The sequence below is a fragment of the Corylus avellana genome, chromosome 8, assembly GCF_965113065.1.
Source record: "Corylus avellana chromosome 8, dhCorAvel1.hap1.2, whole genome shotgun sequence".
Classification (NCBI taxonomy): domain Eukaryota; kingdom Viridiplantae; phylum Streptophyta; class Magnoliopsida; order Fagales; family Betulaceae; genus Corylus; species Corylus avellana.
In genome coordinates, this window is record NC_142497.1 from 20,347,767 (window position 1) to 20,372,855 (window position 25,089).

The 25,089-nt window shown below is 36.6% G+C and overlaps 2 protein-coding genes, 1 long non-coding RNA gene and 2 pseudogenes across 11 annotated transcripts; 4 read left to right on the forward strand and 1 right to left on the reverse strand.

Annotated features, from left to right (window-relative positions):
- Window positions 1-47: 47 nt before the first annotated feature.
- LOC132164356 (uncharacterized) lies at window positions 48-910 on the reverse strand. Of its 2 annotated transcripts, XM_088519271.1 has the most exons (3): window positions 507-910; window positions 207-384; window positions 48-92 (listed from the first exon to the last, which is right to left on the reverse strand). In XM_088519271.1, the coding sequence occupies exons 1-2, from the start codon at window positions 840-842 to the stop codon at window positions 217-219; spliced, it is 504 nt and encodes a 167-aa protein (XP_088375397.1). In that variant the 5' UTR covers window positions 843-910; the 3' UTR covers window positions 48-92; window positions 207-216. The 2 variants fall into 2 exon arrangements, with proteins under 2 accessions (XP_088375397.1, XP_059430837.1); XM_059574854.2 differs by having other exon boundaries at window positions 48-384.
- Window positions 911-3,133: 2,223 nt separating this feature from the next.
- Window positions 3,134-9,261, forward strand: LOC132163818 (transcription factor PCL1). Of its 6 annotated transcripts, none has more exons than XR_015913007.1 (3): window positions 3,136-4,217; window positions 4,826-5,503; window positions 9,034-9,261. XR_015913007.1 is itself a non-coding variant. In XM_059574195.2 (2 exons), exon 1 carries the CDS (start codon window positions 3,315-3,317, stop codon window positions 4,209-4,211), a length of 897 nt encoding a protein of 298 aa, XP_059430178.2. In that variant the 5' UTR covers window positions 3,134-3,314; the 3' UTR covers window positions 4,212-4,217; window positions 9,034-9,261. The 6 variants fall into 6 exon arrangements, 3 of the variants coding, with proteins under 3 accessions (XP_059430178.2, XP_059430177.2, XP_059430175.2); XR_009438332.2 differs by lacking the exon at window positions 9,034-9,261 and having other exon boundaries at window positions 4,826-5,214; window positions 5,335-5,544; XR_009438333.2 differs by lacking the exon at window positions 9,034-9,261 and having other exon boundaries at window positions 4,826-5,214; window positions 5,341-5,544.
- A 3,040-nt stretch (window positions 9,262-12,301) lies between these two features.
- Window positions 12,302-15,292, forward strand: LOC132163082 (receptor-like protein 7; annotated as a pseudogene).
- A 1,418-nt stretch (window positions 15,293-16,710) lies between these two features.
- Window positions 16,711-24,421, forward strand: LOC132163533 (uncharacterized). 3 transcript variants are annotated; one of them, XR_015912997.1, is made up of 2 exons: window positions 16,711-17,091; window positions 24,055-24,421. It is a non-coding gene; the product is annotated as an uncharacterized LOC132163533 (long non-coding RNA). The 3 variants fall into 3 exon arrangements; XR_015912998.1 differs by lacking the exon at window positions 24,055-24,421 and adding an exon at window positions 20,521-20,730; XR_015912999.1 differs by lacking the exon at window positions 24,055-24,421 and adding an exon at window positions 20,527-20,730.
- LOC132163083 (transcription factor BOA pseudogene) lies at window positions 18,723-19,609 on the forward strand (annotated as a pseudogene).
- Window positions 24,422-25,089: the final 668 nt, after the last annotated feature.

The following is a 25,089-nucleotide window of genomic DNA, read 5'->3' on the forward strand; positions in this document are numbered from 1 at the left end:
GACTCTAAAAAGACACCATAAACTTCTAGCCTTGGAGGGCTCATCGATGGCATGAAGCTCCATTGTTTGCATTGAGCATCATGTATTCATCACTAAAACAACAAGTGTACACCCTTTAACTGATAATTCTCAGAAGTACCAGGAAAAAAAAAGAACATATATAAAAAGAATCCAACTTGGAGTAACAAAGCCCTTGAAAAGCTTACACTGAAAATCCTAATCCTCATAATCATCATCATCAATCTTTTGCCCAAATCCCCTAGGCCCAGCCCTTGCTTTCACCTTCTTCTTCTTTCCATTCTTCTTTTTGTTAGCTGCCTCTTCTTTCTCAAACTTCTCTCTCTCCCTCTTCTGCAAGAAATCTGTCACAGCTATGTAGATAACCTGGAACCCAAACAACCTCAATTTCGTAAGAACCCATATCGCAATATCACAATTACAGCCAACTATAAACAAAACAGCAGAACATAACATGGAAATATGGCATTTTGGGAAAGTTACTTTACCCCAATAGTGAGAACAGACAGACCAATGAAGGCTATGAAGAGAAGAGCCTGTATGATGTTGGAGACACCATCATCACTTGTGGTCAATATCTCCTGGGAATTCTCTAGTGGGGCGGCTTCTGATGGCACAACTTCTCCACCAGAGGCAGCTGAGACTCTCCAAATTTGGGTGCTTTTTTGAAGTGAACTCTGTGAAAAATTGGGTCTTTTGGATAAGATATTGGTTGGTGAGGTCAATGGCAAAGAGGAATTATGGGTGTTGAGAAAACAGTAAGGTTTTGGCTTGTAAATGGAGAGGAAGGGTTTGGGAGATAGGGATAAAGATATGGTAGACATGGTTCATCTGCTCTCCCACTTCTCTCTCTCTGTCTGTAGAGAGATTCCAAGGTACCTAGTCAGAACACTGTTGCTTAGGTGTTCCATTGAAATCTTTGGATATGCCAGGCCTAAAGCCCACCAAAAGTGATGGAAAATTGAGCTTCAATTCAAAAACCCACATTTAAAAGTGGGTTGGATTTGGAAGTGAAATCTAAGAGCCAAGGCTTGAGGTCTGCAGTTGAGGCTTTAGCCCAATGGTCTCTGAAGTCTCAACTCTCCTCATTACAATCCCCTTCACACAAAAAAGGCAAACTCACCCACTTGAGTAAGAAAGTCTCTCTCACATATTTCTGTTCAAAGAAAAGAGGACGGGTATAAGAGGCGAGATCTTGATTTGTAAAGAATTTTGATCCAACAATTCGCAAACTGATTACTTAGGTCATGCACTCCAAAATGTGATATATGATAGGTTGGATCTTATAACTCCTGTTTCTCAAAGATAAAAGTCCTATTATACTTAACAATTTCATTCTTTTTATACCAATTAGGCTAATATCAGTGTACATGAAGTTAAAACAAATTAATGACTTGTTTTGCATGTAGAAAATGTATTATTATCTATTTCCAGAACGAAAAATTCCTTCAAATATGGATAAGTCAACTCATTTTGGGCTGTTCTAAGTAAGTGGGTCTTATATCTAGTGTGAGAATTATGAATATCTTGCAATTCAGATAATAAATGAAGAAATCCTTGTTCTTAGTGCCAAATGAGAGGGGAATAAAAGCAAGAGGAGGCATTGCTTTTAAGAACCAATGTTGATTGCAAACATTAAGAGTTCAATATTCTTTTCCTCATTAAGAGTTGCTTTGTTTTTTTTTTTTTTTTAAAGCAAACAAAGGTGGACAACTAAAAAACTAGGAACCGGATAAGGGGAAGTGCTAATTAGATTTGGCAATTCGGGCAACTTCAAGTGTCATCATCTCCCACGTGCACGGTGCATCTTGCGCCAATCTTTGTCTCGACCAGCCACGTCCTTTTTCTAATGTCCAATTGCAGCAATTGTTTCAGAGATCCCAATTACCTAACAATCAAAATCTGAGAAAACTCCGATCAACTTTCACTCGTTTAATACTAAATAAGTTCGTCTAACACTAAATAAACGTATGAATCTTTATAATTTTTTATTTTATAATAAAAAATAAGAGTATTTTGAGAATTTTGATAAGATTTAATAAAAAATGCTAACAAAAACGTGGTAATTTAAAGACATTGACAAGCTCGATACTATTAATTAAGATTTTTGAACTTCAAGTTTCTTTCAAAATGCGTACAAATTTATGAGAATTTTGTGAAATTTCTTATAACAATTACTTGGCAATTGTGAGGTAGTGTTCATTAATCACTGAATTAGCAATTGTTAAAAAGAAAAATAATTAAATGTTGATTGACGTTATCATATCAGTCTAATAATACAAAATTGAGATAAGTATTTGGTTGGACAAATAATTTTAAGACTTCTTTTACGCACCTACTAATCTCGGTAGATGTTTGGTTGTCCGAACACCTAGTCAAATTCGAGCCGAATAAAATTATTTTCATTTTATTTGAAATGAAGAGTATTCGTTTAGGGTAAAATGAGACGTAATATTATAAATTTTACCTTTCAATTTTAATATTAAAATAATATTACTTCTATTTTTTTAACATAAAAAAAATATTCTCAATGAAAAAGATGCTGTGCTTCAATAGAGCTCTCTGACCATTAACAGTCCAATCATAATTTCTGTTCTTTTGTACGGCCACATATGATTATTACCCGCCGTCTGATTCCCATCATGGAGAAGGATGCCCCTATAATTTGCATCACCATCCAATAGGAAGAGAACGCATCACCGCCGAAACTATGCCGTCACAAAACGCCCACGTTTCCCCTCTCCAGCTGTCAGCCAACACTCTCTTTACCTATTGGTTCACCCACTCCAAAACAAAATCAAAAAGCTTCAAAAAAACCACGGATTTTCAGGTCGGTTCAGAACGATATTTGTGAAAATACGAAAAAAGCCCCGAAAAGCGCGCGCACTTTGCTCACGTGGCGAGTCGCATCAAATCACACAACCTTAACCAGATATCTATATCCGTAATTTCAAATCACCAGGAGGACGCGTTTCGACAATATGGAGCGAGTATAGAGTGAAATGTGAGTAGGCGAGTGGGGAAAGAGGTGAACATGGGGTAGATATTTAGAGGATCAAAAATATCCGGCTGAGTCGTCCACGTTGGCACAAATAGAAGACCGATCTGGAATCAGATATTGCACTTTTCTTTCCCTATCGTTTTCCTTTCCTCAAAGCCCAAACGCGCCTCCGAATAACACGAAATATCTGTTTCTTCTCTCAGATCCAATAACCGAAGCCGAAATTCGCAGATATATCGGATATATGACCGTATGAACCGCTAGGAAAGATTGTGGTTTTCCTGTGTTTGTGTGAATGATGGGTGAGGAGGTGAAGATGGCCGAGTATGAGGAGCGAGTGGCGGAGTGGGAGACAGGGCTTCCGAACGCCGACGATCTCACGCCGTTGTCACAGCCGTTGATCCCGCCGGAGCTGGCCTCGGCTTTCAGCATATCGCCGGAACCGTACCGGACAACGCTTGAGGTCAACCGGGCGTCGCAGACCACGCTCTCCACGCTCTCCAAGGGGCTGGGGTTCTCTACCAGCGACAACTTCAAATCTTTTGCCGAGAGCCCCGCCGGTGAACTGATGGTGGTGGAGGAGCCTGACGAGATCATCGATCGGGACGGGTCGGGGTCGGGCTCCGGGAACGACCCGAGAAAGACTAGAAGAATCGACTGCGGGGAGCTCGAGGCCGATTCAGCGCTCCGAGCGGAGAACGCGAGCGACGACCCGTCGTCGACCGCGCGGACCCTGAAGCGGCCGCGTTTGGTGTGGACTCCGCAGCTGCACAAGCGGTTCGTGGACGTGGTGGGCCACCTGGGGATCAAGAACGCGGTGCCCAAAACGATCATGCAACTGATGAACGTGGAGGGCCTGACCCGCGAGAACGTGGCGAGCCACCTCCAGAAGTACCGGCTTTACCTGAAGAGAATGCACGGGTTGCCCGGCGAGGTGGGCCCCTCCGGCACGGCCTCTTCGACGTCCGACCACCAGCTGTTTGCGTCGACGCCGGTTCCGCAGCACGAAACCGGAGCGCATATGCAGATTCCTATGCCATATCCGCCGCCGATGATGCAGATGCCGGTTCTCGGGGTCGGGCACATGGGTATGCCGGTAGGGAATCACGGGTTCGAGTCGCATGGTGCATACGGTATGATGCAGCAGAGGGATTGGTCGTACCATCCTCATGTTGGGTCTAATCAAGAGTAGAGAGAGGTGAGGTTCTTGATCTTCATGAGATTTGATTATTTAGTGTGAGCTTGTATTTGGGTGAAAAAGAGCTAGGACTACCTATGAATAGCAGATATGATTGTACTGCGTTTTTAAGTATGCTACTAGTTTTACTACATTTTGTTTCTCTCAAATTTGATGGCTAATTGAAGTGGATTACCAAAAATGGTGGCCATGCTTTTATTTTTGCTCCATTTTGTCCTAGCGTGTTGGAACAAATTGCAATTGGCACATTGCCTATCATTAGGTTGTAAATGATGATAGGAGGAAAGTGCAAGTGGAATGCCTTCCAAGTCATTGGGCCTGCACTTACCAGTTCCCATTTACTGTTAGGTTCTTTTTTGTCATTTCCTATTGGGAAATAAGTATTTCTACCATAGCAGTATTTATGTGCCGACAGATGGTAACATTCCTCTGAAGTATGTCTCTTGATTTTTTTTTTCCCATTAATTATGGAAATAACAGTTGTTCGAGCACTTATAGCCACATTCTGGGGTTTTCAACAATTGCTGCTAGTTTATTGTATGTGATCTTGTATTCAGTTATTGTCTGCAAAAGACTTTCAGATTATTTATGGTATGTTTTTGGTGTAGATTGAGAAGTTGAGCAAATCGGTTGAAGCTAAAGCTTGCAGCTCAACCTATAAGGTTACTTCGTTGGTAATCTTGAACCTCACAGATGTGGGAGATGTTCTTAGGAATTATATGGAGACACTTCAAATCGATTCTCCTATATGTCTTGGGATTTCGTATGAATCAGGCTAAGTAACACACTTTGGCTCAGTATATATGGCTGTTTTTAGTTTCCGGATAGCAGCAGGGGATTGTGGTTTATTATTTTTAGGCTATCTAGTTCACACCAAGCAATAAAATTCATTCTTAATCTTTACTATGATTTTTAAATTTTATTCTCTTGAGACTGTATTAAAAACCTTATTTTTCAGCAGAAAAGCAAAGAGTCGATAGAAAGCTTATTAGCAAAAGTGAGTTAGCTGTCAGTTCTGGGGGTTTCAACACTTGCTTTTAGTTTATTATATGTGATATGGTTTTCAGTTACTGTCTGCATTAGACTTTCAGATTATTTACAGTATGTTTTTGTGTAGATTCAGAAGTTGAGCAAACTTTGGTTGAAGCTAAGCTCTTGCAACTCAACCTATAAGGTTGCTTCATTGGTAATCTTGAACCTCACAGACGTGGGAGGTGTTCTTAGGAATTGTATGGAGATACTTTGAATCCATACTCCTAGATGACTTGGAATTTCGTATGAACCAGGCTAGTAACATACTGTCGCTCTATAAACTTGGCTATTTTGAGATTCTTGGTAGAGCAGTGGGTTTGATGTGATATAAAAGTGATAAGTGTTTTTTGGTAAGTCTACATTTGAGAAAATGTTTTTTGTGGGGGTACAGCTGCATATTTTGAGAAAATACAAGGAAATGTATAACTGACTTCTTGCTTATAGGAAGAAAACAATTTTTTTTCTTTGAAAAAGGTGACTGCCTGCGTGGCTTCTCTCATTGGAGGAGAGGGATGGCTACATGGCCACCCCTATCAGGTCAGGGTGGCCACGTGGCCACCCCAAGTTTGTCGTGGTGGCCGCCTGGCTACCCACTCCTCTGCCGAAGGTGGTCACACGGTCACTTTTTTTTTTAAAAAAAAAAAAAAAATTCTTACATAATAAATTACTCTCTACACCTAAAAAAAATTGAGCACCTGTTTTGTCAAAATATTTTTATAAGGCGTGAAAAGTTCTCTACAAAGTATTTTGTGTTTTAAGTTGTTTGTTAATGGTTTTAAAAAAAAGTGTGTTTTTGTCTAAGGAAAATGTTTTCAGAGACATTACCAAACATAGCCTTATTTGAGAGAGCTATATCATCTGCTCTGTTATGCATTTAATTTTCCTAAGTGCTAATTTGTAAGTATTGGAGGATCCACTTTAGGTACCGTTTGGTTCAAGAAATCTTGGCAGGAATCCCATATTGCGTTCTGGAATCTGCGAGTATTCCCATATACGTGTCTGGTTTTGTACCGAAAATTCTAGCAATTTGATATTTTTGTAGGTATCACATTCTCGCATTTTGTGACATTCTGAGATTCACACCTGGTGCGAATGTTGGGTACTGTCAACTGTGTCATGTCTAAATGCTCCCACCTAGTTTCCATGATTTCGGCCATCATTTGCCGACCACCACCTGTTGGTCACCTCCAACGGCCACCTGCATAGTCCATCTTTCCTGATCACTGTGCTAGCCACCTGCCGGCCACTATCTCCGGCATAGGTGCATCTTTGAGAACTTAGATAAAACATGTTTTAGTTTCACAGAATGGAACATTAAATAGCAAGCCAAATGAGGAAAGCCCACATTCCCAAGCATCTTATTTGTGGAAATGTAGGTGGTCTTTCATGGGATTCTGGAATGCCTTGAACCAAATGGCCTCCTTAGGCCATTTGTTTTCAACTCTGTGGGTCTTGACTCTTGAGGCTATTTTAAGATTCATAATGTTTGGTTTATACCTATATTAGTAATTAGTTGTGACTTTGGGGCAGCTGAGAGAAAATGTTCTAGGAGAATCATGAAATGTTTACAATGTTTTGAATGCAAACTTTCAAACTTCAGTCCTTGCTTTGCATGTGTTTCTATTTTCGTAGTGTTTGAACGTCTAGGTAAAAGTTCTCTACAATTACAAGTGCAATAACTGAATTGAGTTTTGCTCATTATGCGCATCAAGGCTATAATCGAGCCGAGTCGAATTGAATATTGAATGTTAAAGTCGATTCCTTTAATTTTATTTTGAACATGAGTTGAGTTTGAGCTTATGACAGAACTAGATAATCTGTTCTAGGCTTCTAGCTCGGTTTATTTACTTTTTGAATGAACTCGAGCTTGTTCACGAGCTTATCAATTAACTTATTCATTCCTTATATAAAGTAAATATCACAATTGTTTATTTTTTTCGTCGTAAATTCATACTAATAATTAGTTAATTAATTATTGTCAAGTTTTTATCATTTGATTCAATTAAATAAATTAACTTGAATCTTAAACAATCAAATCTTGAGTCTATATGTATGTTAATTTATAGTATGTATATAAATTCATTATGCACACACACACACATATATATATATATATATATATATATATATATTAAGGCTTACAAAAACAATAATTCAATCTATATCCATCATATTACGAAGATAATTCCCATTTTATCTTTTAAAGTATTTGCGTTACAAAATTAAAATAATACTACACACACACACACACACATATATATATATATATATATATATATATATATATATATATATATTAAGGCTCACAAAAACAATAATTCAAGCTATATCCATCATATTACGAAGATAATTCCCATTTTATCTTTTAAAGTATTTGCGTTACAAAATTAAAATAATAGTATAAAATATTAAAAATGAAGTTTATATGAGTATGGCTTGTTTAATAATCAGACTTAATTTTGTGCTCACAGTTAGCTTATTTATTAAATGAATTGAGACCGAGCCTATTCATGAGCAGCTCTATTCGTTTACAGACCTATGCACATCATTTTAATCTCAATAAGATTTGTTGATTTGTTGTTCTTCTCCCTACGCAATTATACTAGCATATTTGACCTTTTAGCTAAAACAATCATTTAGCATAATCCTTTTTGCCATTTTAGGAAAATAGCCTTTGTAGGATTGATTAGGTGAATAGAGTTTTAGAATCTGAGTCTACCTTGCATTTGTTGGAGAAGAGCTTTTGTTTTCGCATACCATTAATTTTTGTAGTGGTTCATAATTTTATAAATGTGAAAGATAGATATCTTGGAAGTTTAATTACTGTAATCAACAAAATAGATCGATGTGTTTTTGAACCATTGTTCATCATTTTGAATTTTACCAGCCGACACTTGTTTCCCATTTTGTTTCATTAAGACTATTCTCTTGTCCAAAAGATCATGTAGCGATTCAGATTGTTCATCTAGTTCCTGTTGATACCTCTAATGTTCTTGCCTGCTTCACTATGATCTTTCAAAGATAAAAAGAAAAAAAAAAAAGTAGTGAATTAGCTTTGTTGAACTTCCAAGCTTATGAGATGAATTCAGTTTGAGGAAAGAGAAATGAATATTGGATTAGTAGGCAGATCATTTGGGATTAGCTTAAGTTCTCTACAGGTGTGTTCTGTGATTTCCCACATCTGTTGTGCTCACAACATCTCTGCATATGGGCTCTATGGTTAGTTTCAAAATTCATATCATGTGTTGCCCATATATCTGAAACGTGGAAGAGTCAAACGATTGAAAACTTGAGAAGAACTACAGTGGTTTTGAAGCCAAATGTATGATACCAGTACAAGTTAGAAATGTTAGACTTAAAAACTCTGCAGACCCTATGTTTTAGAACTCCTGCTGCAGTATCCATTTTCTGCAGGAGCAAGGCTTTGTGGAAGGACTAAAGAATCTGTAGGGCCAGATATCAGACGAATCAACTTCTGCAAGGATGCAGAAATCTTCCCAAATGCTAGTGCTTGAAATTTGTCTAAACACTTCTGATAGAAGTGCAGAGTCAGAGGAGAGGCATTAGTGAAAATGCCTCATTTGTTTCACTCTGAATTTCTCTCATTTGTTTCAATGGTACTAAAAAGATCATTTTTGATGAACAATAATTGATTAATCTTCTCTTATATATTATGTGTTTGAGTTGAGATTCATGCTTCATTTTGCAATTATTCAGTTGGGTAGTGTAAAAGGATCTTTAATTGATTGATAGTGAGTTACACCAGTATATGCCTCACTTGCAGAGATATGTTGCTCCAATTTTATTCCAAAGGGAGTTTGCTGGAGTCAATAAGGCATCTCCAATGGTAGTTCTGCTCAATTGCTGTCAATCAAGATGACTACCAGTGTACCTGTTCATAGAGATTTACCTCTTTGAAGTCCTTTTTTCCCCCCAATTAGTGCTGAGTGTGCTTGAAAAGCATGTCAGACTGAAGCCTGATTAATAAACAATTGTTGAATAAATTGAGTTTTGGTTGGTTTCTAAACAAAAATAGCTCATTGGTTGATGCCTTTTCATTATCTTAATTGCACTTTTATGAGGCTTCCCTCTGGTGGTACCTCTCTCTAATCTTGGCACAATCCCCTACTTTTCTTGCATCCAGTGGAAAATACTTTTTCTAGTTTATTACGTGGCCAATCATGAAGTTGCATGGAAGCTGACCCGAATGAGATCAACATCAACTGTTAACTAGGATTAGGTGATAAAGTCCAATTTATTTTGTTTTTTTTTTTGATCTTTTGATAATTTAATAGTATAAGACTTTTAGAGGATGATAAGTTATAATATGTGATCTTGAAAGATGACATTAGGAGATCTGATAGCACCAGTATTTCATCTTATATTATTTATCCTTGTAAAGTTATTTAAAGAATCTGAATGAAATCAGGAGAGAAGAATTATTTTGTCGTTTAATATTTGTAAGAACATTTAAGAATCTTCAAATTACCTTTAGGTAACGAGGTTTAGGATTCTTCGATATATTTCTCAAAATATTATAGTGTTATTTTCTATTTCCTCGAAATATTCGGGTGTGCTAAATATCTGACTCTGTTGTGCCTCAGCACGCTTAAGAGAGTTCAACCATTCCAACCGGCAACACGACTACATGCTGTGAGAAGAGAAGCAGTGTGAAAGTCAGATGATCAAGCTTCTTTTCCTCTTCCTTCTCCATCTTGATTGAAATGCTTGATTGCTTCATTATAGTACCCGTACCCAAGATTAGCATAATTGCATAAATACTCGAATATCATTAAATTCCAAGCAACAATATGTTCCTCTTAGACATCCGATAGAACAAATATCATAGAATTACAAGCACTTACCGATCAAAATGTTGGTTTTTATTGTCGTGTGACTCATGTCATCTCAGTAGTATGATAGTCGTATAATGGTTTCTTAAATAACAACTCTTTTTGCTTTTATTTATTTTATTTTATTTTAAAAAAAAAGCTGATTCAAGGGTTGAACACCACTTCAATGAGATGGGGGTGGGATGATGGTGTCATATGTAGCGTTATTTTTATTTTTAACAATGATTGATTTAAGGATGGATTGATAGTATCATATCAACATAGTACCGAATAAATCATAAAATGATTAAAGACTTAAAAATTTACTTTAAACAAGCATTGAATTGTCCTTTCATGTTGAGTTCGGAAATCGTGCCAACTTGAAGCGCACATTCATACCTACTGCACCTTAATAGTTGAGGCGGCAATCTTCTTTTCCTTTTGTAACTTTTCACATTGGAAAAACAGAAATCACAAAAAAAATAAATAAATAAGTGGAGTAGTTTGATAGAAGTGCACCACCGACCTTCCACCGTTTCATGGTCATATTGATTAGACAAGAAATAGGCTACTGCATGGAAATCCAGCTCATGGCCGTGTCAAAGACATCATTTGATCATGGAAGACCTGCAAGTCTTCTTAATTTTCTTTCTTTCTTTCTTTCTTTTCATCCTTTTACACGGTGAAAAGTGAAGACATGCATGCGGGTTTGAACTCATAATTTTTGCCTCTAATACCATATTAGATAATTACTTATCTAAAAAATTTAAGTAAAATTAAAAGACTTGAGTTGAAAGTCAATAATAATGTTGATTTTTATTGTTACTGTCATCTCAGTTGCATGACGGACGTATAACAAACTAACATTTTTCTAAATAGCAATACCATTTTTTTTTTTTTTTTTTTTTAAGGGCTGATTTAAGAGTTATGGACACTGCCACAATGGGATGAGGGTGGGATGATGGTATTGTATGTAGCATTACCTTTTTTTTTTTTTTGTTTTCTTCTTTTAAACATGGGCTTATCTGAGGATGGATTGGCAATGCCATGTCATAATACTACCGAATAAATCATTAAATTATTAAAGACTTAGAAATTTACTTTAAACGAGCATTGGATTGTTTTTTTTGTGTTGAATTTGAAGGTTGTGCCAACTTGAAGCAAACATTCATAAGAATTCTACCTACCTTGAATAATTGAGGCGGCAATCTTCTTTTCCTTTTGTAACTTTTCACATTGGAAAAACAGAGATCACAATCAAGAAAACGATAAAGAAAGAAAAAAAAAGAAAAGTAATTCATAGAAGAAGAAAAGGAGTAGAGTAATTTCATAGAAGTGCACCACCCACCGTCCATCGTTTCATGGTCATATTAATTAATTAGACAAGAAATAGGCTACTGCATGGGAATCCTGCTCATGGACGTGTAAAAGACATTATTTGATAGTGGGAAGTTCTTAATTTTCTTTGTTTTTTTTTTTTTTTTTTTTTTTTTTTTCCTTCTATTTATTTACACGGTGAAAAGTGATAGCTTTAAGATTTGGATTCTGTAATGGGTTGACGGTCGACAGATGTGGCCAATTCAGGTGGATTGTACACCATGTGGTGTGACTGAATTAGATGAATCAAAGAAAAATGGAAAGCAGAAAGCAGCTTTTTTAACAAGAAAAGACTTGAAAGAAACTTGCACCTAATTTTCTTGGTTAGGTAAGGTAAATGGATTGAACTATTTCTAGTCATATTTCAAATTTATCTGATATCATATTAAACGACCACTTATTCAAAAGACTTAAAGCAAAATTATATGAAAATTTAAAATGTTTGACCAGGAGCTATGTAAACCCCCCACAAAGTACTCAGAAGAATAAAAGAATAAAGAAAGAAATTCAGACTCATGCAGGCTGCTTTGAATCACTTCTCCTACTTCGCTGCTTCTTCTTCTTCTTCTTCTATCTCCCATTCCACACTCTCTATTTGGTCGGCCAAGACTCAGAGTCAGAGGTCAAAAAGTCGTGTTCATGGAGCTTTAGTCGCCTGATCCATTCCCACCATTATATTTTCTGCTTACTGTATGTACTCAGGGCCACAACCCCCATCTATATATATATACACACACACACATAATCGCACAGAAAAGAAATTAATACCCTCTTGAATCCACCATTAATAGCACCACCTCTTCCATTCTATATTGTAAAGGGTGTCTCTTATAACGGCCTCCAATGAGATTTCTGGTCTTTTCATGGCTTTTCTTAATGGCCATATGCTCACTTTTCCTTAGTATTTGTGTCTTTGGGGTGTCTGCCGGCCAATGTTTCGGCAATCAGCAGTCCTTGTTGCTGCAATTGAAGAACAACCTCACATTCGATCCTGCTATGTCCACAAAACTTGCTCGGTGGAATCAAAGTGCTGATTGTTGTTCTTGGGAAGGCGTAACCTGCTACGAGGGGCGTATTATTGGTCTCGACCTGGCTGATGAATACATCACGGGTGGACTCAACAATTCAAGCAGCCTCTTCAGTCTTCAGCATCTCCAGAGCCTCAGTTTGGCTTGTAACGATTTCAGCAAGTATCATGAGATTCCATCAGAGTTTGACAAGCTTGCGAATTTTAGTTATTTGAATCTATCAAATGCTGGCTTTGAAGGGCAGATTCCTATTGCGATTTCACGCTTAACAAGGTTGGTTACTCTTGATTTATCTTACAATAACCTTAATCTTGAGGATCCAAATTTAAATATGCTCATTCAGAACCTTTCGGGGCTTATAGAACTTCATCTTGATGATGTACTATAAATCTGAGAGTGTCAGGCCTTATCATCTTCACTCCCAAATCTGAGAGTGTTGAGCTTGTCAGTCTGCAATCTTTCAGGCCCTATTGATTCCTCCTTGCGGAATCTTAAGTCCCTCTCAATTATTCGTTTGAATGGTAATGACTTTTCTGCTCCAGTTCCAGATTTTTTTGCAGATTTCAAAAATTTGACATCCTTACATTTATCTGCTAGTGGGTTGAATGGAAAATTTCCGAAAAGGATTTTTCAGGTTCCAACGCTACAAATGCTTGACTTATCATTTAATAAACTGCTTGAAGGTTCTTTGCCAGAATTTCCTCCTAATGGATCTCTTCGAACCATGCTGCTTAGCAAAACAAAATTTTCCGGGACATTACCACCTTCTATTGGTAACCTGAAAATGTTGTCAACAATACATCTTCGAAGATGCAATTTCATTGGATCAATTCCAAATTCAATGGCAAACCTCACACAATTAGTCTCTTTGGACATGTCATACAATAGTTTCAATGGATCAATTCCACTTTTCAGCACGACCAAGAATGTGAGGATTCTTGACTTGAGTGAGAATTCACTAAGTGGCCAGATTCCAATTTGTCTATTTTCTCTTCCATCATTGCGGAAATTACAGCTTTCCAACAACCAATTTTCTGGTCAAATCAACGAATTTTCCAACATTTCTTCTCACCTGCTGGAAACGCTTGATTTGAGTAGCAACAATTTGGGAGGGCCAATACCCATATTTATCTTGGAACTTCAAGGTCTTAAAACCCTCTCACTTTCTTCAAACCACTTTAACAGCTCATTGCAGCTTGGTGTCATTCACCAGCTAAAAAATCTTGTTCATGTTGATCTTTCACACAACAAGTTGAAAACATTTCCTGATTTCTTGAGAAACCAATCTAGTTTAATATGTCTAGACCTTTCAGACAACCAAATCTATGGAGAGATACCCAATTGGGTCTAGAAACTTCATTATCTTTATGACCTGGATCTCTCTTATAATTTTTTGGTAACTTTGGAAGGACCCATCCTCAATCTTTCTCTTTATAGCCTAAACCTTCACTTCAATCAGCTCCAAGGGCAACTCCCAGTTATTTCAAATGTCTTTAACTTGGATTTCTCGAGCAATAATTTCCATTCCTTTGTACCAGTAAGCTTCAGTCAATCCCTTGCTTCCACTACACTCTTGTCTCTTTCTAGTAATAAATTCAATGGGAGCATCCCTAGATCAATATGCAATGTTACAAATCTTGAAGTTCTAGATCTATCTAATAATTCTTTCAGTGGCACAATTCCCCAATGCTTGATTGAGAGGACTGATACACTTATGGTGCTGAATCTAATGACAAACAACCTCAATGGCACAATTCCTGATGCATTTCCGAATTATTGTGGTTTACACACTTTAGCTCTCAATAAGAACCAACTAGAAGGAGGGTTACCAAAATCTTTGGCCAACTGCACCTGGTTGGAGGTCTTGGATATTGGGAACAACCATATCGAGAGCACCTTCCCATTTTACTTGAAGAACACATCTATGTTGAAGATTCTTGTTTTGCGATCTAATAAATTTTATGGGCCCATTGCTCATTTAAACCCTAATGCTACTTGGCCACTGCTTCAAATTGTAGATATAGCTTTAAACAAATTTACTGGTAGGCTTCCAATAATTCCCCAGTCTAATTGGATGGCAATGATGGACCATGAGGATAAGGAGGGCCAATCACAATTGGATGAAATGGTAGAGACAATCATCGTTGGTTATCAAGATACAGTTACAATTACTATCAAAGGCTCACCATTGAAGTTGGTGGATATCCAAATTATCTTCACCACCCTTGACTTTTCTTGCAACAATTTTCATGGTCCTATACCTGAAGAAATTGAAGAACTCACATTGCTATATATTCTCAACATGTCGCATAATACTTTGACGGGTCAAATTTCACCATCTTTAGGAAAATTGAGTAATCTTGAATCACTAGACCTATCAAGCAACGAGCTTTCTGGTAAAATTCCTGTGCAACTTGCCGATGGTCTTATTTTCCTATCAGTTCTCAACCTTTCATTCAATCAATTTGTGGGGCAAATTCCATTCATCAAGCAGTTTGGTACATTTTCGGAAAATTCCTTTAAAGGAAACAAAGGATTATGTGGTTTGCCTTTGAAATCAAAATGCATATATGAGGAGCCACGATTATCGCCTCCAACATATGAAGAATCTCATTCGAATTCTAGGATTGTGATTGAGTGGAATTACATAAGTGCTGAACTGGGATTTGTTTTTGGCTTTGGAATTGTAATTGGGCCCCTTATGTTTTGGAAGAGATGGAGAATATGGTACTCCAAACATGTTGATGACATTCTTTTCAAGATCTTCCCTCAACTGTATCTCAGAAATGAACATCATCGAAGATGAGATATGGAGCTGAGGCACTAGTCATGATTATCAGGCATAATGCAGATGGGTTTATGATGATTGACCCTTGTTTTTCTGATTATATATATATATATATATATATATGTGTGTGTGTATAGTAAAATAAAAAATGGATCCATGTAATTGGATGTGTAAGAATATAGGATGCAAGCATTTTCTTAAGGTTTAAGTTATAACGTTAGTGAAGTACTTGCCTGATGTTATATTTTCTGGACTACCTATGAGACACACATGTGATGAGGAAGCAAATTAGTCTTACTGTGAAATTTGCCTTGGTCAGTGCTCATATATAATCGCCCTCAGACCAAAAGTGCAAGATGACATGTACGGCCATTCTTGAGTACACTGGCATTTTGTTGGTAGTTTAGACTCTTTAAATAAGTTCCATCTTAAGTAAAAAGATCGAAGGAGTTTTATTTTATAGTTTAGATTAAATTTCAGGTGTTTAATGGTATGTATATGTTGCTACTTTATATAATTTTTTTTTTAAAAATTAAACTTATACTTCACACTTCAATTATATTATGCTGATGTGGCATGGGTTATAGTAGCCCTTGAGTTTTTGATTTTATTTTTTAAATAAAGACTGATTTAAGGGCTACTTGCTCATGCCACATAGCATAATATAATTGTGGTGTGAAGAAAGAATAACATTTTTCGAGCAATGCTAGTTAATAGACAGACATATGATTGTCATTCAACTAAAATGACGTGGTAGTAAAAATTAACCATTAATTTCTTTTTTTTTTTAAAAAAAAAAAAAAAATTTACAAATACTGATATAATAACTAATTTTTAGTGCAACATTATTAAATTGTATGATAGTCAGATAACCATATACTAAATAGACTTACTTTTTCTCAATTTTTAAATAAAATAATGTTATACTTCATTCCAAGATCACATTATGCTGACATGGCAAGGGCTAGGCAAGTAGCTCTTAGATTTTTATTTTTATTTTTATTTATTATTATTTTTTTAAGAAAAAAACAATGCTGATATAAGGACTATTAACCTTACCACATTAATACAGTACGAATGTTATGTGTATTCATGACATAAGATACAATGCAACCAAATAAGAATAATGTTAATCTTTATATTTATTTATTGTTAATTAACATAGCGTGTTTTAAGTAATTTTCATGTTAATTACTTAAAAAAGAAAAATTAATCACACAACGTCATGTTAAATGGATATGAAAAAATTACTCTTAAAAATAACACTTAAAACCGGTTTAATAATAAATGTGAAGACTGAAGAGTAGCTTGCTCAATAAATTGGTCACTGAAAGATAGGCTACTGTTCACGACCATTTCTGACCATCGATGGTGGTTGTGCATTGTGATCTATAATAGGTAGGCCACATCAAAAAAAAACCGGACCAATAGTGAAAGAACATGTCTCAACGAGAGTCTTCATTGACACGAGCGAGCAAAGATTCACAGATTACTTGACGAACATGCATGGATTGGCTCTACCTCTGACACCACACACCAGTGACACCACCATCCCCTGTTTCTCTCACCTCTGCTTCAGATCTCTTCCTCACCTTTCGCTTCTCCCTTTGCAAAACCAAACCAAATCTTCGATACCCATCTGCAGCTTCTGGAATTACAAGCAGAAAACAAGAAGAAGAAGTATTTCCCCTTTGAGAGCGAGTCGCAGAGAGTCTCCTTATGAGGTATTGGGGGTGTCTCCCTCTGCAACTCCGGGTGAAATCAAAAGGGCTTATCGTAAACTTGCTCTAAAGTATCACCCAGATGTCAATAAGGAGGTAAATTTCTGTATTAAGCACTTAATCCAACCTGTGTTTTACATTCTTGTTTATGGTTTACATGGGATTTTGGTGCTTATAATTCTAAGTAGAGGATTTTTATTGGGTAATTTTGAGTTCTGATCAAATGGATACTGTACATAATTAAGGCTCTATCTTTATCTTTTTTTTTTTTTTTTTTTAATGGTTTTTATTGATTGCTGATGAATTTTTTTTTGGTTATGTCAGACCATTTTCTTTTATTTTTGCTTTTCATGGTCAAAAAATTGAATCTGAAATACTTATCAAAAAGAAAAAGTGAAGGTGAAATCATTGGAGGTGTCAGTTCTATCCTATTAGGATATAGTCATAAATAATTAGGTGAAAAAAGTAAGGAATTTTAGGTTTGGTTACCTTCGAAATATTAAGGACCTCTCTAAGGATGGCAATGAAAGTTTATAGTTGAGAGAAAACCAACCACACAATTATGACACATTTAGCCAAAGGGAATCTCCAATAAATAAATCCAATATGCCATCCATGAGGAAGAAATGATGAGTGATCAATTTGGACTACGAAGCTCAGCAGAAGTAATTAATTATAGTTTGTAATTTCAGAGAAGACCTCTGCAAATTCTTTAGATATGTAAGATTGAGGTGGGTTCTAGTAGAAAGAGGAATAAAAGTGGCTACAGTCTGTGTTCCAGTTTATCTGTGCCATGCACCTCCCCTCCCCTCTCCCTTCTCCCCAATGCAGAAATTTGGAATGGGTAAGAAATCGTATATTTTGTTGTTGTTGTTGTCCTTTTTTATTATTATTATTATTATTATTATTATTATTATTATTTTTTTTTTTTTTTTTTTAGAAAAAAATATGTAGTTTGATGGTTTACTGCACTGGATGTACTCTCGCAGAGGCTGACTAATTATTTCTCCAAGTTGGGGTGTACAATTTTCGTATGTCTTGTTTGTTGTTTGTAATACATAAGTTCTGAAAGTCTCTAGGAAGCCATCGGTAGGGACTAAGCTTATACAAAAGCTCCTTCTACGTACAAACCAGCCAAAGATATTTGGTTACCAAAGAGCTTGTTTTTGTTTAAATGTTCATTTTTGGTGAGTTTAGCAATCTCCATTTCACTTAAATAAGAGCACCTGTCTAGATGTCAGTAACTATTTATATGCTGCAAGACTTTAAGCGCGCACAGCTCCTCGCCACAAAATGATATTTGCCATGTTGGGCTAGCATGAGGAACTAATTGATCATCCTTTGGTGATCTCAACTTGCTTCCCATAATTTTGACTTACATTCCTGATAGCATCAGCATACTCTCGTTTCTTATTGTTGTGTGTTCGGATATTTTAAAGGAAGAAGGTAGAAATCTTTAATTTTTATAGGTTTTCTTGGCAGTTTATCTTGTACTACAATAAATAAGGGAAATCAGGCCATCAACCTTCTATACTTTTTGTCATTTTGAATTTAAGATTCCATTTTTCGATTTGATAGATTTAAGACCTGAGCTTAAATGCTTAAGTTATCCTAAATTTGAGACCTCCGTCAGTATTTTTTGTTTTTTAGAAATGTTATGAAAACAAAATTATGCCTCTCAGATAAAAAAATAAAAGAAAAAAGAAAAAGAAAGAAAGCCAGAAAAAATGCTATACCATCACCATGGTTGCTCACAACCACCCTCTTTGTTAGGGGGTGGCTTGAGGGATGGCTCCACCACTTTGACCAAGGTGGCTGCTAGCCACCCCCTAACAAAGAGGGTGGCTAGGAGAAAGACTAGAAGAATCGACTGCGGGGAGCTCGAGGCCGATTCAGCACTCTGAGCGGAGAACGCGAGCGACGACCCGTCGTAGACCGCGCGGACCCTGAAGCCGCCGCATTTGGTGTGGACTCCGCAGCTGCACAAGCGATTCGTGGACGTGGTGGGCCACCTGGGGATCAAGAACGCGGTGCCCAAAACGATCATGCAACTGATGAACATGGAGGGCCTGACCTGCGAGAACGTGGCGAGCCACCTCCAGAAGTACCGGCTTTACCTGAAGAGAATGCACGGGTTGCCCGGCGAGGTGGGCCCCTCCGGCATGGCCTCTTCGACGTCCGACCACCAGCTGTTTGCATCGACGCCAGTTCCGCAGCACGAAACCGGAGCGCATATGCAGATTCCTATGCCATATCCGCCGCCGATGATGCAGATGCCGGTTCTCGGGGTCGGGCATATGGGTATGCCAGTGGGGAATCACGGGTTTGAGTCGCATGGTGTGTACGGTATGATGCAGCAGAGGGATTGGTCATACCATCCTCATGTTGGGTCTAATCAAGAGTAGAGAGAGGTGAGGTTCTTGATCTTCATGAGATTTGATTATTTAGTGTGAGCTTGTATTTGGGTGAAAAAGAGCTAGGACTACCTATGAATAGTAGATATGACTGTACTGCGTTTTTAAGTATGCTACTAGTTTTACTACATTTTGTTTCTCTCAAATTTGATGGCTAATTAAAGTGGATTACCAAAAATGGTGGCCATGCTTTTATTTTTGCTCCATTTTGTCCTAGCATGTTGGAACAAATTGCAATTGGCACATTGCCTATCATTTGGTTGTAAATGATGATAGGAGGAAAGTGCAAGTGGAATGCCTTCCAAGTCATTGGGCCTGCACTTACCAGTTCCCATTTACTGTTAGGTTCTTTTTTGTCATTTCCTAATTGGGAAATAAGTATTTCTACCATAGCAGTATTTATGTGCCGACAGATGGTAACATTCCTCTGAAGTGTGTCTCTTGATTTTTTTTTTTTCCTTTAATTATGGAAATAACAGTTCGAGCACTTATAGCCACATTCTGGGGTTTTCAACAATTGCTGCTAGTTTATTGTATGTGATCTTGTATTCAGTTATTGTCTGCATAAGACTTTCAGATTATTTATGGTATGTTTTTGGTGTAGATTGAGAGGTTGAGCAAATCGGTTGAAGCTAAAGCTTGTAGCTCAACCAATAAGGTTACTTCGTTGGTAATCTTGAACCTCACAGATGTGGGAGATGTTCTTAGGAATTATATTGAGACACTTCAAATCGATTCTCCTATATGTCTTGGGATTTCGTATGAATCAGGCTAAGTAACACACTCTGGCTCAGTATATATGGCTGTTTTTAGTTTCCGGATAGGAGCAGGGGACTGTGGTTTATTATTTTGAGGCTATCTAGTTCACACCAAGCAATAAAATTCATTCTTAATCTTTACTATGATTTTTAAATTTTATTCTCTTGAGACTATTAAAAACCTTATTTTTCAGCAGAAAAGCAAAGAGTCGATAGAAAGCTTATTAGCAAAAGTGAGTTAGCTGTCAGTTCTGGGGGTTTCAACACTTGCTTTTAGTTTATTATATGTGATATGGTTTTCAGTTACTGTCTGCATAAGACTTTCAGATTATTTACAGTATGTTTTTGTGTAGATTCAGAAGTTTAGCAAACTTTTGTTGAAGCTAAGCCCTTGCAACTCAACCTATAAGGTTGCTTCATTGGTAATCTTGAACCTCACAGACGTGGGAGGTGTTCTTAGGAATTGTATGGAGATACTTTGAATCCATACTCCTAGATGACTTGGAATTTCGTATGAACCAGGCTAGTAACATACTGTCGCTCTATAAACTTGGCTATTTTGAGATTCTTGGTAGAGCAGTGGGTTTGATGTGATATAAAAGCGATAAGTGTTTTTTGGTGAGTCTACATTTGAGAAATTTTTTTTGTGGGGGTACAACTTCATATTTTGAGAAAATACAAGGAAATGTATAACTGACTTCTTGCTTATAGGAAGAAAACAATTTTTTTTTTTAGTAAAAGGTGACTGCCTGTGTGGCTTCTCTCTTTGGAGGAGAGGGATGTCTCATGGCCACCCCAATCAGGTCGGGGTGGCCACGTTGGCACCCCAAGTTTGTCGTGGTGGCCGCCTGGCTACCCTCTCCTCCGCTGAAGGTGGTCACACGGTCACTTTTTTTTTTTTTTTTTTTTTGAAAAGAAATTATTACATAATAAATTTTTTTAAAAAAATCTTACATAATAAATTACTCTCTACACCTGAAAAAATTAAGCACTTGTTTTGTCAAAATATTTTTATAAGGCGTGAAAAGTTCTGTACAAAGTATTTTGTGTTTTAAGTTGTTTGTTAATGGTTTTTAAAAAAGTGTGTTTTCGTCTAAGAAAAATGTTTTCAGAGACATTACCAAACATAGACTTGTTTGAGAGAGCTATATCATCTGCTCTGTTATGCATTTATTTTCCTAAGTGCTAATTTATAAGTATTGGAGGAGCCACTTTAGGGACCGTTTGGTTCAAGAAATCTTGGCAGGAATCCCATATTGCGTTCTGGAATCTGCGAGTATTCCCATATACGTGTCTGGTTTTGTACCGAAAATTCTAGCAATCTGATATTTTTGTAGGTATTACATTCTCGCATTTTGTGACATTCTGAGATTCATACCTGGTGCGAATGTTGGGTAGTGTCAACTGTGTCATGTCTAAATGCTCCCACTTAGTTTCCATGATTTCGGCCATCATTTGCCGACCACCACCTGTTGGTCACCTCCAACGGCCACCTGCATAGTCATCTTCCCTGATCACTGTGTCAGCCACCTGCCGGCCACTGTCTCCAGCATAGGTGCATCTTTGAGAACTTAGATAAAACATGTTTTAGTTTCACAGAATGGAACATTAAATAGCAAGCCAAATGAGGAAAGCCCACATTCCAAGCATCTTATTTGTGGAAATGTAGGTGATCTTTCATGGGATTCTGGAATGCCTTGAACCAAATGGCCTGCTTAGGCCATTTGTTTTCAACTCCGTGGGTCTTGACTCTTAAGGCTATTTTAAGATTCATAATGTTTGGTTTATATCTATATTAGTAATTAGTTGTGACTTTGGGGCAGCTGAGAGAAAATGTTCTAGGATAATCATGAAATGTTTACAATGTTTTGAATGCAAACTTTCAAACTTCAGTCCTTGCTTTGCATGTGTTTCTATTTTCGTAGTGTTTGAACTTTTAGGTAAAAGTTCTCTACAATTACAAGTGCAATAACTGAATTGAGTTTTGCTCATTATGCGCATCAAGGCTATAATCGAGCCCAGTCGAATTGAATATTGAATGTTAAAGTCGATTCCTTTAATTTTATTTTGAACATGAGTTGAGTTTGAGCTTATGACAAAAGTAGATAATCTGTTCTAGCTCGGTTTATTTATTTTTTGAATGAACTCGAGCTTGTTCACAAGCTTCTCAATTAACTTATTTATTCCTTATATGAAGTAAATATCACAATTGTTTATTTTTTATTTTTTCGTAAATCCATACTAATAATTAGTTAATTAATTATTGTCAAGAATTTATCATTTGATTCAATTAAATAAATGAACTTGAATCTTAAACAATCAAATCTTGAGTCTATATGTATGTTAATTTATAGTATGTATATAAATTCATTATGCGCGCATGCGCGCACACACACATATATATTAAGGCTCACAAAAATAATAATTCAAGCTATATCCATCATTTTACGAAGATAATTCCCATTTTATCTTTTAAAGTATTCACATTACAAAATTAAAATAATACTATAAAATATTAAAAATGAAGTTTATACGAGTATGGCTTGTTTAATAATCAAACTTAATTTTGTGTTCACAATCAGCTTATTTATTAAATGAACTGAGACTGAGCCTATTCATGAGCAGCTCTCTTTGTTTACGGACCTATCACCTATGCACATCATTTTAATCTCAAGAAGATTTCTTGTTCTTCTCCCTACGCAATTATACTGGCATATTTGACCTTTTAGCTAAAACAATCATTTAGCATAATCCTTTTTGCCATTTTAGGAAAATAGCCTTTGTAGGATTGATTAGGTGAATAGAGTTTTAGAATCTGAATCTATCTTGCGTTTGTTGGAGAAGAGCTTTTGTTTTCGCATGCCATTAATTTTTGTAGTAGTTTATAATTTTATAAATGTGAAAGATAGATAACTTGGAAGTTTAATTACTGTAATCTACAAAATAGACCGATGTGTTTTTGAACCATTGTTCATCATTTTGAATTTTGCTATCTGACACTTTTTCCCATTTTGTTTCATTAAGACTATTCTCTTGTCCAAAAGATCATGTAGCGATTGAGATTGTTCGTCTAGTTCCTGTTGATACCTCTAATGTTCTTGCCTGCTTCACTATGATCTTTCAAAGATAAAAAGAAAAAAAAAAGTAGTGAGTTAGCTTTGTTGAACTTCCAAGCTTATGAGATGAATTCAGTTTGAGGAAAGAGAAATGAATATTGGATTAGTAGGCAGATCATTTGGGATTAGCTTAAGTTCTCTACAGGTGTGTTCTGTGATTTCCCACATCTGTTGTGCTCACAACATCTCTGCATATGGGCTCTATGGTTAGTTTCAAAATTCATATCATGGGTTGCCCATATATCTGAAACGTGGAAGAGTCAAACGATTGAAAACTTGAGAAGAACTACAGGGGTTTTGAAGCCAAATGTATGATACCAGTACAAGTTAGAAATGTTAGACTTAATAACTCTGCAGACCCTATGTTCTAGACCTCCTGCTGCAGTATCCATTTTCTGCAGGAGCAAGGCTTTGTGGAAGGACTAAAGAATCTGTAGGGCCAGATATCAGACTAATCAACTTCTGCGAGGATGCAGAAGTCTTCCCAAATGCTAGTGCTTGAAATTTGTCTAGACACTTCTGATAGAAGTGCAGAGTCAGAGGAGAGGCATTAGTGAAAATGCCTCATTTGTTTCACTGTGAATTTCTCTCATTTGTTTCAATGGTACTAAAAAGATCATTTTCGATGAACAATAATTGATTAATCTTCTCTTATATATTATGTGTTTGAGTTGAGATTCATACTTCATTTTGCAATTATTCAGTTGGTTAGTGTAAAAGGATCTTCAATTGATTGATAGTGAGTTACATCAGTATATGCCTCACTTGCAGAGATATGTTGCTCCAATTTTATTCCAAAGGGAGTTTGCTGGAGTCAATAAGGCATCTCCAATGGTAGTTCTGCTCAATTGCTGTCAATCAAGATGACTACCAGTGTACCTCTCCATAGAGATTTACCTCTTTGAAGTCCTTTTTTCCCCCAATTAGTGCTGAGTGTGCTTGAAAAGCATGTCAGACTGAAGCGTGATTAATAAACAATTGTTGAATAAATTGAGTTTTGGTTGGTTTCTAAACAAAAATAGCTCATTGGTTGACATTAGGAGATCTGATAACACCAGTATTTCATCTTATATTATTTATCCTTGTAAAGTTATTTAAAGAATCTGAATAAAATCAGGAGAGAAGAATTATTTTGTCATTTAATATTTGCAAGAATGTTTAAGATTCTTCGAATTATCCTATGGTAACGAGGTTTAGGATTTTTCGAAATATTTTTCAAAATATCCTACTGTTATTTTCTATTTTCTTGAAATATCCCGGTGCGCTAAATATTCGACTCTGTTGCGCCTTGGCACACGTGAGAGTTCAACCATCCCACCATGGCTACATGCTGTGAGAAGAGAAGCAAGTGTTTAAGTCAGATGATGAAGCTTCTTTTCCAATTCCTTCTCCATCTTGATTGATGATGAAGCTTCTTTTCCAATTCCTTCTCCATCTTGATTGAAAGGCTCGATTGCTTCATTGCAGTACCCATGATTAGCGTAATTGCATAAATACTAAAATATCATTGAATTCAGTAACTATGTTCCTCTTAGACATCCAATTACAATTTACAAGCACTTATTGATAATCATGTTAATTTTTACTGTTACGTCACTTCAGTTGTACAACATAGCATGTGTATAACCGTTTTCTAAATAACAATACTCTTTTCTATTTTTTTTTTTTCTTAATAAAGGTTGATTCAAGAGTTGATGGACATTGTTACAATGGAAAGGGGGGTGGGATGATGGTGTCGTATGTAGTGTTATTTATTTATTTATTTATTTATTTTAACATGGGTTGATCTGAGGATGGATTGGCAGT

What these genes read in the sequence shown, in the direction of transcription:
- LOC132164356 (XM_088519271.1), bottom strand. Translation starts at nt 842, where the DNA reads ATGTCTACCATATCTTTATCCCTATCTCCCAAACCCTTCCTCTCCATT. An exon ending in TGTCTGTTCTCACTATTGGG is followed by an intron (nt 385 to 506) that starts GTAAAGTAACTT and finishes TTTGGGTTCCAG; the next exon opens with GTTATCTACATAGCTGTGAC.
- LOC132163818 (XM_059574195.2), top strand. Translation starts at nt 3,315, where the DNA reads ATGATGGGTGAGGAGGTGAAGATGGCCGAGTATGAGGAGCGAGTGGCG.